Source organism: Terrapene carolina, unplaced genomic scaffold (assembly GCF_002925995.2).
Source record: "Terrapene carolina triunguis isolate 2854851 unplaced genomic scaffold, T_m_triunguis-2.0 Scaffold130, whole genome shotgun sequence".
Classification (NCBI taxonomy): Eukaryota; Metazoa; Chordata; order Testudines; family Emydidae; genus Terrapene; species Terrapene triunguis.
In genome coordinates this window covers 6,981,312-6,994,566 of record NW_020664481.1, presented here as the reverse complement: position 1 = coordinate 6,994,566, position 13,255 = coordinate 6,981,312, and the positions used below count along the sequence as shown (strand labels likewise).

Sequence of the window (13,255 nt, the reverse complement as noted above, 5' to 3'; positions counted from 1 at the left end):
CCCAGTGGTGCAATGTTATCCATTGGCAACTACCTTACTTTTGCAATTGAATTGGGAGGGATGGAGATCAGTTGTTTTTTGCTTGTGCCTTCTCCTCCCTCCCAAAATTAACCCTAAAAACAGAGCCCATGAATATAATCCATTCAGACACATGTAGTCTGTCTCATCAATGGTTTATGGTCACATGTTCCCCTGAGAGTGTCACAAATCCTCAGGATGTCCTCTTGTGTCTGGTTTTGCATTTGCATATCCAACTCAACAGAATATGTAAAAGCTTCGGTGGCCAGACGCCTTCCTCTTTGCTTTACCTCTGAGGAAACCCAGAGTGTAAGTTATTCCTGGAAGGGTCTGGGATAAATTATGCTGTTTGAGCAGCATTCAGAATCATAGAATCATAGGACTGGAAGGGACCTCGAGAAGTCATCAAGTTCTATCCCCTGCACTCATGACAGGACTAAGTATTATCTAGACCATCCCTGGCAGGTGTTTGTCTAACCTGCTCTTAAAAATCTCCAATGATGGAGATTCCACAACCTCCCTAGGCAATTTATTCCAGTGCTTAACCACCCCGATAGTTAGGAAATTTTTCCTAATGTCCAACCTAAGCCGCTCTTGCTGCAATTTAAGCCCATTGCTTCTTGTCCTATTCTCAGAGGTTAACAAGAACAATTTACCTCCCTCCTCTTTGTAACGACCTTCTATGTACCTGAAAACTGTTTATCATGAATGAAAACTGTTAACTGAATCGTCTCTCTCTCCAGAGGTTGCTGGTGAATAACATGTGGGTTTTGCTAGATAGAATTGCCAACCCTCCAGGATTGTCCTGGAGTCTCCAGGAATTAAAGATTAATCTTTAAGAAGATAAGAACGGCCACACTGGGTCAGACCAAAGGTCCATATAGCCCAGTATCCTGTCTTCTGACAGTGGCCAATGCCAGGTGCCCCAGGAATGCACAGAACAGGTAATCATCAAGTGATCCATCCCCTGTCGCTCATTCCCAGTTTCTGGCAAACAGAGGCTAGGGACACCATCCCTTAATCTTTAATTAAAGATTATGTCAGGTGATGAAACTTCCAGGAATATGTCAAACCAAAATTGGCAACCCTCATAGATGTGGAAGATTGGATCAGGGAACTTCATGTTTCAGAGGATGGCAGGATCAATGGCTTAGCGTATAGTAAGTCACGGGCAGACGCTTTAACGTGCAGATCACCCCAAGTCATGGCAATTCTCCAAGTGGGCATGGGGAGAGAAATGGACCTCTAATGAGCGTGTATGTGGCTGCTGCAAAGAGACTGTGATAGGGAAAAGAACGAGGAGTACTTGTGGCACTTTAGACACTAACAAATTTATTTGGGCATAAGCTTCCGTGGGCTAAAACCCACTTCATCGGATGCATGCAGTGGAAAATACAGTAGGAAGATACATATACACAGAGAACGTGAAAAAATGGGTGTTGCCATACCAACTATAACAAGACTAATCAATTAAGGTGGGCTATTATCAGCAGGAGAAAAAAAACTTTTGTAGGAGAGATTTCAGTTTCATTGTCTTTTTTCATTCCTTTAGGGAGAACCTGGCCCACCTGGTTTACCTGGCCCACCAGTAAGTATTTACTGATCAACAACTAATTTACTCTCTCACTTGTAAATCTGCTACAGGGAATAATGTATGTGAATCACTAGTTTTTCAGCAGGAAGGGTCACAAATTGCACTTTCTCCTTTCAGTCCTCAGCAGAACTCCTATTTGCGTGTTTGGCATGCAAACTGAGAACAACCGGCAGCATGGAGTCAGCACTGACCTTAAGAAGAAACACACTTTCCTGTTTCATAGTTAGAAGAGCAGAGGATCTGGGATAAAGCATCAGAATAGTGGAGCTAAAGGGCTTGTATTGTCGTTCAACTCTCTTTGCAGACATTGTTTTTACAGTTCTTTCAACATGAGAAAGAACACTATGTAAATGCAGAGTTTTCATACGGTTATGCAGCACTCTCAGCTCTGGCCTCCAGTTTGCACACTTGTTTCTGGGTGTCCAAACCATCATTTGGGCATCCTTCCGGTTGCTTGGCTTGCACACACACATGCAGCTTTTGCACCTTGAAAATGTGTGTAGGCCACTCCTGCAACTGCTTTTAGTTTTACCTGCAAACGTGGACTGTAAAATCAAGCTTGGAAATTTGGCCCATAGCGAAAAAATATGCAAACGAAAATGTTGAGTAAAGCAGCACCAGAGATAAAATGAAATATTGTGACAGAATTTGCAATAGGTGGCCAAACATGCGGGACTCAGTCCTCCACTCTGGCTCTGTAAAACTGAAGAGGGGCTGTGTGACAGTGCTAGCATTATGTCACCTTTGTGGCTCCCCATTCCTGAGATCATCCAGGGTCCTCTTTAGCTCCCTAGGCATCTTAGAGTGGTCCTAGGTCTCCTCAGAACTGTGCCAGCTGCAACACCCCCAACCACACCCTGACGCCCCCTTGTGCTCGGGGCTGCAATGGGGATCAGTACACGTACATGGAACTGCACGAAAAGAAAGCTGTGCCAAGCAATTACCAGGTTTATAGAAAAATGAACCAAAGCACATAAGTGTCTAGAGATTTACATACTTGTAGATTAATGATCAAATCAATTTATTTTGAAGACATTTTCCTGCATTGCAGGATATAAATTTAGCACTTTAAGAAATGAGCTGATCATCTTCTATCTTGTATCAAGTCATAGCATGCTTCTGTAATTATTATATTAACAGTGACCGTCTATTAATCTGGTTTAGGGGCCGAAAGGTGCACCAGGGAAGCCTGGAAAGGCCGGTGAAGCAGGGTTACCTGGCCTTCCTGGAGTGGATGTGAGTATTTCAGCTTCTTCTCTTGGATTGATCAAATATTTTACATTGGCAGCAGATGTGGGTACTGAGCTGAATCTGTGTCTTACGCACCAAGGGAAATCTTATGCGAGAGCAATGCAAACAGCAAATTTTAGTTGTTGTTGGGTTTTGCAACATGTTTTGATCAGCGCAAAGTCAAAACTTAGCGCATCAGTGGTCTATCCTAGGCACTAGCTATCAATGACCTGTTTTGATGATATGATCAGCGCTGTCTCTCTTCACGGTTACTCCCAGTGGCCCAGAACAGCCTCTGGCTGTTGTAGTTTCAGGTGATTTGAGGCGTGGCGAACATTTAAATCATCAGGTGTTTATTGTGCAAGCCTCAAAATCTTCCTTTTATTTGGGCTGTTTGCACCCACCTGAAGCATCAATGGTGTGAGCCCAGAGTAAACAAACCTACAAGAGTTCAGATTTTCTTCAGTTCCATTGCAAGTGGATTCTAGGTTCCCAGTAGGTTCAGAATAAACCTCTTCAGTCCTCTTCAGGGTGCCAGATGTCTTTGGTCCTTTCCATCTTGGGATGCCAAATTACTGAAACACTGATATGGCTGCTGTATAATCAAGTACAAAAATAGACACATTTCTGATTCAGGAATGAGGAAACAAAACATCAAACTGATAAAGTTTGGTCAGTTAAGTCCTTTCAAAATATATGAATGTAAACCAATTCATATTTTTGGATTCAGTGGCTCTTCAAGGCTTAATGCATGTACTTCATTAGAGTCCATGTGCAGCTGGCTTTAAGTGCAAATGAGGCAAGGCAGTGATCTGGTGGTAACTGTGCTACCAAAAGCCAATTACTAGTTCGAGATCTAGTGGTTTGAATGCAATGGTAGAGCACTGAAACCGTAACTGGCCAGTCTTCCATGGACTTCTTGCAGCACGGCATTATTCTTTGCTGTCCTGTAGCTCATTGTGCATTGTCCGGCCCTAAAATCAGCACATATCTACCTTCCTGATGAGAGCACAGCAGCTGCATTCAGAGAATTGCAGGTCTCCGAGCCTAGCGTACGCTGCCTGCCTGCCGCCAAGCATTGAACCAGATTACGTACATACAGCTCTACAGTTCTTGATCCAAATGCTGTAGCATTGTACTATGAGAACCTGGAAGTGAAACTGATTCAAAATACATCATGTCTGTTTTCCTTCTCCCAGCTGAGTGAAATTCTGATAGTAAAAACTACATAAACAAGGAAAATAAAACTAGATTATCTGAACAAGTGCAATGCTATGGTGCTTGGGTTGCAAACACTATGAGGAAATCTTTAAACATACATTTAATTGATTTTTTTTAAAAAGTGGCTTATAAAAACATGTCTTCTTACTATTAGTAATATTTTTAAGATAACCTAAATTTGGTTCTAAACTCGCTGGCAGTGTCCCTTTAGCTATACAGTTGCTTCTATAATTACTGTACATTCCCTTTCCCCAGCAAGGTTCTGGAGATTGTCTTCTCTCACCTCCTACCCAACCTGCAGAACCTCTTTCATTCTGATCTTTGACCCTTACATACTAATGAGGTTTGCCCTTCTGGGTGGTTAATCACCTGCTTCCGCTTCTGAGCACATATCTCTCTCACTATATCTGATCTGATGGCTTGTTATACTAGCCATCTTTCCTCTAGACAATTTCCAATGCCTCGAGAAAAGGCAGTGGGGTAGTCCCCCAGCTGATATCAATTGTCATAGCTCCACTGATTTTCATAGAGCTATGACTGTTTATACCCGCTGAGAATCTATCCCAGTGTCTTCATCAGTTTCCTTTTATGGTTTTCCTAACTATCCTGTATATTTGATAAGCTAAATGTTTAACACTCGCTGTCCTCCATTATGGAGCGCGTGCCTCTTCCTATTTTCCATTTGTCTCCTTCCTCTGAGTTGTTTCGTTGCTGGCTTGAACGTTGCTTCTAGGGGGATGGCCCCCCAGCTCTACATCTGTTGACATCTGCCTCAGCCCTCTGTCTCCCATTGCTCTCTGGCTCAATCAGGTCCTCACTACACCGTGATTTCTTAGTACTGAACATTTCAAAGACTCAAGTTCTTCTCCTTGGTAAAAAACCAAACCAACCAAAACCCTGTGTTCTCATCTTTCTTATTTCACTGTCACTCTGCTTAACTTTCCTTCCAAGGCCCAAAAACCTGGATTCATCCTTAACCCAAACCGCCTTCTTCACACCACCTCTTCTGTTTCTGTATGCATCTGTCACCCTCTCTGAAACTCTCCCTGGACTAAGCAACAGAGAGTCCTGTGGCACCTTTAAGACCAACAGATGTATTGGAGCATAAGCTTTCGTGGGTGAATGCCCACTTCGTCGGCGTTGCTTTTTACAGATCCAGACTAACACGGCTACCCCTCTGATACTTGTCTCCCTGGATTGGTCCTTACACCAACCCTGACTTTGCGGAAATCCCTTATTCACATGTTTATCACTTTCCTCCTTGTCCATGACAGTTCCCTTTTATGATCTTAAATTCCCATTCTTGATACTTCACAGAGTCCAATGCTACAGCCAGGTCACTCTTGGCCTAGGAATTGTGAACAATAGCAGCCCATCCTTCATCACTTAATCCTGGGTCTATCTCCAAAACCCAATTCATGTTTGCCTTCCTGGTTTCCTGACATCTCTGTGGACTCACTCCACTCCATCTAACTTTGTCCCAAGCTCAGTCACTCCATGACTCCAGCCATGCTCTCCCTTCCATTCCCCATGGTGAACCCAATCTGTGACCCGATGTTGCATTTCTACTGCCTCATCTGTCTGGCAGTGACTTCCTTCCTCCCTCTAAGATATTGAACCATGGCCTATATTTGACTCTGACCTTAAAACTTTCCTTTTCTTTAATAGCTTTTATAGGGACACTGTAAGCATTTTGAGTCCTACTGAGTCACACCTGCCCATTAACAGCAGTTTACTCCAAGAAATAGATCACCCAAAGTGTAGGGTACCACTTAGAGTGAGTATTGGAGGCCCTTCATGATACTGCAGCACATGAAAGACGTTTGTGTATAAAGGTATGGTATTGTTATTGCGCTGTCTAATTTATTGTGATACTAGAAAAGGGATTTTAATTGCTTGCTGGCCCAATCCTGCCAGGACTCTCACACCTGAATAACTTCATTCATGTGAGCAGTTCCACTGGAGTCTTTGCAGGATCAGGGCCTATAACACTTGTTCCAAAACAAAGCTAAGCATTGAAACTGAGTCCCAGACTGTGGAACCTCACAGGTTTCAAGAAACAGACACATATGGCTATTGATTTTTTTTCTTAACATTCGTGATGTGTTTTTAAACAGTAGGCCCCAAATCTCAGTTAAAATGATCAGTACTGTAACTATTTTAAAATGAATAACTGATGAAATAACACTTTTTTAACAACCATATGTGTTTTGATCGTTTATTTTAGAGGCAAATTAAATGAAGACATTTATTTTTAATATCCGATTAGGGATCTAATCATGAAAGTAGGACAAAACCTTCAAGGGCCAAAAATGTTCAAAAGTAGGTGCAACAAGTGCCTCAGCCGAAATATATATACATCTACTGTATGCAAAAACTGTCATTTGCATATGCAAATCAGATGATTTGCATGCACAACTCTGGGGTTCTGTGGCCACTGTAGGAGCACACCCTGGGCTGCAAGAGCACCCATTGGCCCTAGCTTTGGAAATTTGGCCCAAATTTTAGCTGTGGTTAAACAGTAACTGACTTGGGTGTTTCACCAGATGTGCTGAATGAGCAGAAGAGACCCACGTACTTTCCGTCCCTGGTTTCTCATTAAGAGGATGGTCGTCAGGATTTCATGGGATTTGGGCACCCAACTCCCTTTCTGTAACAGGGATATTGGTTGGGGTTTCCAACAGGCTCTAGATCTGTCTTCTTCTCTGCTCTTATCCCTGCCTTTCTTTCCCTCCCAGGGTTTAACAGGACCCGATGGCCCACCCGGCCCAAATGGGCCACCAGGAGAAAGAGTAAGTATTAGAACTTAAATCCTTAGTCTGCTTATATTTATATTCTCAAGGCACTGCTCAATGGTTATTTCAAATCTCTTTGTAACTTGGTGACATTTGGAATATTATTTGTATAGTCCTAGCACCTAGAAGCCCTAGTCCTGGACCAGTTCTCCATTGTGCTAGGTGCTGTACACCCCTTGCATGCTTGTGCACTGGGTCTAATGTTTGTATTTCAGGTGTTTGTGTGTGTTGACATATTTCACTGGTTTGTTTCTAATTGCCTCAGGGAGCCATGTATGTGCCTGGTCTTGGATGTCCTGGATAAGGAAATACCATTAGCAGACCAGATCTCAGGATACTTTGGTTGCATAACTAGCTCCTTGATGCATTCAGAGAGCCTGTGTAGAACATAAATTCAATGAACAAGCTTTCCAGGTTTATCCAAATACCGTTATTAGGGATTTATTTGTGGTCTGAGTGCAGAGTCCTGTTGTTTTTTTCTACTGCTGCTTTTTTTTCCTCAGTTGTGTAGACTGGTGTCTTTCATTAATTCCTGGGTTGTGGTCACGCTTGACATGGTGACAGCATTAGTTGCATCAGCATGGATGTCACAACCTTCACAGCAAAGAAGCAAGATAGATGTTTTTTCATTGAATGTAATAGCTGCTTATAGGAACTCTGCCCAGGGGCACTATGGGAAAGAGAGAGGTCTGCCGTAGGTCTTCCAATGTGTTAGGTCTCAAGCTTTGTCAGTCATGGAGCAAAACTGGACTCTTGGTTGCTTCCCATCTGTGCTGGCATTCTCCGCTTGAGACTCCATCTCCGTTGCGGTCGCCTTCAATAGAAACAGAAGGTGCGGAAGGATGTTGTGCACGAAGAGGAGATAAGTAGGGGGAGGTTTTCAGATGCACTCACCTTTGACTTAACTCAGCTCCCACTGAGCGTTTTATCCTTGATTTCAGTGGGAGCACAGTTAGGCCATTTTTGAAAATCCCCACCAACAGGGCCCAAGGGCCTGATCCCATGAAGTTATGGGTGCCCTCAACTTCCCTTCAAGGGGAGTTGGGGATGCTTGGCTCCTCCCAGGATCCAGCCCTGATTTTCAATACAAAGAAGGCCTGGGCCACAAAAACATGCCTCATTTGCATGTTCTGTTACCCATATTTGCACATGCCCATTTGAGCACACACACACCTGATATCCATGTGCAAACAGGGTACCTGAGAATTTGATGTATGCACAAAGAAACTCACATTTTAAGCATTTAGCTGAAGCATGCAAATTCATTATTAGCGCACACAACGACCTAACTGTATGTTCAGATTAGACATGTGTTCCCAGGTCTTGAAAACCTGTTTGTCAGCATGGTGCAAATTTTAGACCTGTTGACATTTACAGCATCTTTTTAAGGTCAGCAATCCATCCAGAAAGTCTTTTTTATAGTCAGTGTAATAAAAGCAGGGGAAGAAATTGTTGAATTTGAAAACAGAGCTTTAGCAATGCAGAATTGTTATCCTAACTTCATTTTCTCTGGCCCTTAGTCAAGAAAGCACGTAAGAACTGTTGCAGTCAATGCAATACAAGCATGTGCATACTGTCTTCAATGGATGTAAGCATGTGCTTAAAGTTAAGCACATACTTAAGTTCTTTTCTGAATAAGGATGTTTCCTAAACTTGGGCCTCTGTGGGTAAAAAAGGCTTTTCTGGCTGTCACTATGAACAGGTGTGCTTGGCTTATGGCAGTGTATTCACAAGAGATTTTTAGCTTCTGTTACTATATTATTAAGAAATGTTTCTGTTCTCCCATAAAGGCTGCCTCTCTTGGTTGGGCAAAGAGATTCTCAAGCAGCCTAATGAAATAGTTCAGTTACTCTAGGTCTGTTCTCCCATTGACTTTAGGAGTAGGACTGTTCCTATATCAATGGCATTGTCAGCCCTGAGAAATTTTTAAACAAGAAAACAATTAATTTTGGCTATGAGATTATCTGGATTATCACCTTATTGCTGATGCCAAAGGATTTTAAAGATTTAAAAGATCAAAAGATTTTAAAGGGGCTGTTTGAAGTTTAGTGTTTTATACTGTGTGTACACAGTGTAGAATGCATCAATAAATCAGTGGATCTCTGAGAAAATACCAAGACTCAGCTACTTTCTAGAACCCATAATAATTTATATTTATGTCTGAATTTAGAATGTCATATTAGCCACACATTTTATATACTGTATCCATGGATATTCAGAAATAATATTGCCCCACTGTAAAAAATTATGGTAAGATTATTTTCCAATCCTAAGAGAAAGCAGAGTGTTATCAGGAGAATGAGTTGAGTCAGAAAATGCATTATTAACTGGTGCACCTCCACTGAACTTAATTGAGTCACACCTGACTCCAGGACTGCATATTGACCTATAATCATTGAAAAGTAGAAGGAACCTTCATTGCTATGTATTAAGGACCCGAACTTGCCCCGCTGAAGTCAATGGGAGTTATGCAATTGATTTCAATGGGAGCAGAATCCAGGTTTAACTCAGTAGGTGTCAGGAACTTAACATTTTCTTTTTACAGGAGCAGTATCTAGCCTTGTCCTCAGTGGTTGTAAAGGTTTTAGGGTTAAAGATGAAAGTGATCAGAAGAAAACCTGAGTAATATGCAATGGGACAATGGCTGAGTTGGCATCTGCAATAGAGTTGATTTTTATCGGATTACAGCCTGTTCCTAGCAAGACACTTCTTAATGAGCCACTTGGCTCCTCAGAAATCTGTTTGCTTAATCATCCTCCTTAAATTTAATAAGGGAAAACATTTCTAATCTGGGTTGGTATGCAGAAATCTTGGGGTGGAAAGGCAGTGCTTCCTGGGATCACCAAGTAAACATTCTGACCAGCAGTTACTGGGTTATTTTCCAGGTCTGTCCATCTGTCTTATCACACTCTGTACTGGATACAATTTCAGACTCTTTTCAAATTCAGAAAATGCCCCCCAAATATTTCTGAATTAAAATAATGGTTTCCTGGCTGAGAGATTGGATGCCAAGTTTTAACCTTGAGTTGAGGGTCTTTTGGCTTCCTTTTAAATCCCTCTGAAAATAAAGGTCACTTCCATTTCCCAGGCATGTTCTGTGGAACCCAAATACTTGGCCATAATATTTCAGTACTTCCATTCCTGACAGCAATCTGGACCAGGTCATGGGAAGGCAGGAGAGAGAACATGAAGTGAAAGTCATCAGAAATCTTCTGAACTCTAAGGGCTGGTCTACACTGGGGGGAAGGGGGGGTCGATCCAAGATACGCAACTTCAGCTACGCGAAAAGCGTAGCTGAAGTCGAAGTATCTTGGATTGAATTACCCTGGGTCCACAGGGCGCGGGATTGACGGCCGCGGCTCGCCCGTGGACTGCGCTACCGCCGCTTTCTCTGGTGGAGTTCCGGAGTCGACGGTGAGCGCGTTCGGGGATCGATATATCGCGTCTTAACGAGACACGATATATCGATCCCGGATAAATCGATTGCTACCCGCCGATACGGCGGGTAGTGAAGACATACCCTAAGACCAGCATGTTTAAAGGATCCTAGAGGAGTTAAGCACCCTTAGGCCCCTTAAAAAATCCTAGCCCATAGAAAAATCACTTCTGGTTCAGTTTGAGTTTTGGGTGGTGGCATGCGAGAGTTTTTATCAGAACTGGTTCACCCCGGCCTCATTTGACAGGTTCTGAAAGAGGAGTACGTGCTATAGCTCTTGACAGACTGGTCTCCAAACACACGCAAAATTCCTCAGTAGAAAATAATGGGGCTGTTAGGGTGCATTTGTACCGGTGTCATCTCTGAGACACCTGCAATTTATTGTCTACACTTCTGCTTTCACTCCCCCCCCCCCCCCCACCATTTCTAAATTGTGCATTTAAAAAAATACTATTCTTTTTTGATTTTGGGGCGGGGGGTAAGAGCCAAGGCAATTGGAGTGTGTGGCAGCCTGACAGACTCCCCCAGACAAGGAGGCAATCCCGCGAGGCTGCTCTTCAAGTGGGAACCTGACCTTCACGCTCTTTCCCTGGGGAGTTGCTGGGAGGAAAAGGGAGCTCTAGCGGCAATTTCAAAGGGGTTCTATGCATGCCGCCCGATCCAATCTCGGGGCCTACATGTGCAATTATGTGGATGACATTCTGAAAACCTGGGGGCTAAATTAACAATGGCATGGGCGGTTGTTCTAGTTTGTGCATGCAGTCACCATGCACAATTGCACACACACACTGGCAGAATTGACCGTCTGTGTGTGCCGTCATGGGAACTGCACGTGCAAATTGGGCATGGATTTTGTGCGAGCTTTTTGTGAGCCTGTGGCAATCTGACCCTGAGAATCTCGAGAGTCAGTGAATGTAACAGACGAGCACTCCACTCACGTGGGGCTTCTTGTGTAAATTTTTACTGGCTGAGCGTTAAGTTTAAAATGGCCTATAAATAAATACATCGCTTGTTGTGTGTCTGAGTCTGTCACCACCTCATTTACTGTTCTGAGTTCTGCCTTTACCCTGGAATCGCAGCAACTGAGAACAATAGTAGCAATGCAAGTAAAGACCTGTGGGGGCAGGTGAACAAAGCCGTTCTATCTCGCATCGTGAGCATCAACACAGCATAGAAAAATTCAACGTGAGGCCTGTGTTGGTGCCATTAAACAAAAGATGAGCTCACTATCACTCACGTTGAATAAGAGTGGCACATCTCCTCCTCCTCCTCCTCCCTTCCCTCATGCTTGTTAACATGAATAATTAAGTCAACCTTCTGTTATCGGCTGTCTGGCTGTATTTTCCCTACCCTGTCACAGCTAAACCTCCTTTCTGGTTAAGAATAGACTAAGAACTTTGAGAACATCAGTCCGCTAAACTCAAGCAGAAACTCTGGGCAGTAGAAAAGAGGGTCGGGCTTGGGGTCTAATATTTGTGTGTTTACACATTTCATTGACTTTTTCAAGCTTCCTGGAGCCATTGATGGCACTGAAATAACACGAGAGCTGGTCTCCTGATGCTGTTTCATTTCCCAGGTGGTAGCAATGCTATGGGAAGGCCAGATGGTGTGTTACTTGGACCAATAAATTGTTCTCCAAGACTAACAATGGTGGTGAAAAATGAAAACTTTAAAAATACTCAGCTACTGAGGTTTTGCCCAAATGCCAAGAGATTCACGTTGAAGCAGGTTTCTGTGGAGCTCCCGTGCATTTCCCATGCACAGATTTGTATAAGCCCTTAGTTCTTGGGTACCTCACAGCTCCCTAAGTTACGCTCTGTAGACAACGATCCTATGTGCGCATTCATGCGTGTGTGTCAGTCATTTGAGATAAGAAGTAAACTATTCCATTTTCACTGGTAGATACAGGAGCATCTAGGGAGTGGAACTCGTTCCCCCAGGATGTCTGCCTTAGCTCGTCCCCTTCCCATTTTTCCAAAGGCCTCTGAAAATACTGACCCACATCTTTGACTGAGTCTTCGAGCTCCCTTCTGTGCTGCCCAGATCCTGGTGTGGCTGTGTACCGGGCTGGTCCTTGGGTGTAACTTAGAGTGGCCATCAGTGACCCTGCGGGGCTGATACAGCAGCTGGGAATTGCTGAGCTGTAGGGAAGCCCCAGCCAAGTTCTGGTTTCCCTGCACGTGCCCCCTACATTGACTCCAGGGAGGGAGGCGGGGGTCGTGTTGGAGCCGTATTGCTGGAGAATGCCGCTATAGGGCTGCTTTGGGCAGGCAGGGTGGCAGAAGGCTCACATTAATAGCCGTGTTGATTTCAGTGGGGCTACTTGTCAGGGCGAGGGTGCATGTGTGTGTGATCTCAAGCCCAGAGAGCTTGTATTTAAACCTTATCGACACAGTAGTAACCAGCACCTGCTGTCAGCCGCAGTCAAGCGTGCGATTCCCTGATCTGTCCTCACCTTCCCAGGTGGAAAATAACCTTTGGTTCCCGTAGTTACCTCCTTATACAACAGCAACGGCTGCTCCACACTAGGGGCTCCCAATCTAGCCCTTTAGAAATTGAATTGGGATTTTAGGACCTGATCTTGCAAGGTTAAAATCTGTGCCTAAGCATGGGAGAAGTCCCACTCGGGCATTAGTATGCCATGCAGACACATCTCTGAATTCTTCCTTTGCTAGGAGCATACCATGCTATTTCCTAGGGAACTCTTCATTGTTACAGGTGTCATCAAAAGCGTGTCTTGATGAAGGTCATTTTTGATATGACAGTAGACAGCTAACTAGGGGTGCGTCAACTGCAGTGTAAGCCCGGGACTATGGGACCCAGGCTTGTGGACTGGATGTTTCCAAGCCCTCGCTTGAGCCTCCGCACTGCATTGTCAACCTGGGTTTGCAGTTGCTGAATTTGAGTCTCCCAGCCGTGCTAACATCCATAGTGCAATATGAAGAACTTCTGACTTGGGTC

The 13,255-nt window shown here is 43.8% G+C and overlaps 1 protein-coding gene across 1 annotated transcript in view; it reads left to right on the top strand.

Moving 5' to 3' along the window:
- COL9A3 (collagen type IX alpha 3 chain) overlaps positions 1-13,255 on the top strand; it is a 66,674-nt gene that overhangs the window by 7,991 nt on the left and 45,428 nt on the right. Inside the window, exons 3-5 of the mRNA XM_026652913.2 lie at positions 1,571-1,606; positions 2,777-2,848; positions 6,802-6,855. Coding sequence (XP_026508698.1) covers positions 1,571-1,606; positions 2,777-2,848; positions 6,802-6,855 — 162 coding nt within the window. The remainder of the gene's footprint in view (positions 1-1,570; positions 1,607-2,776; positions 2,849-6,801; positions 6,856-13,255) is intronic.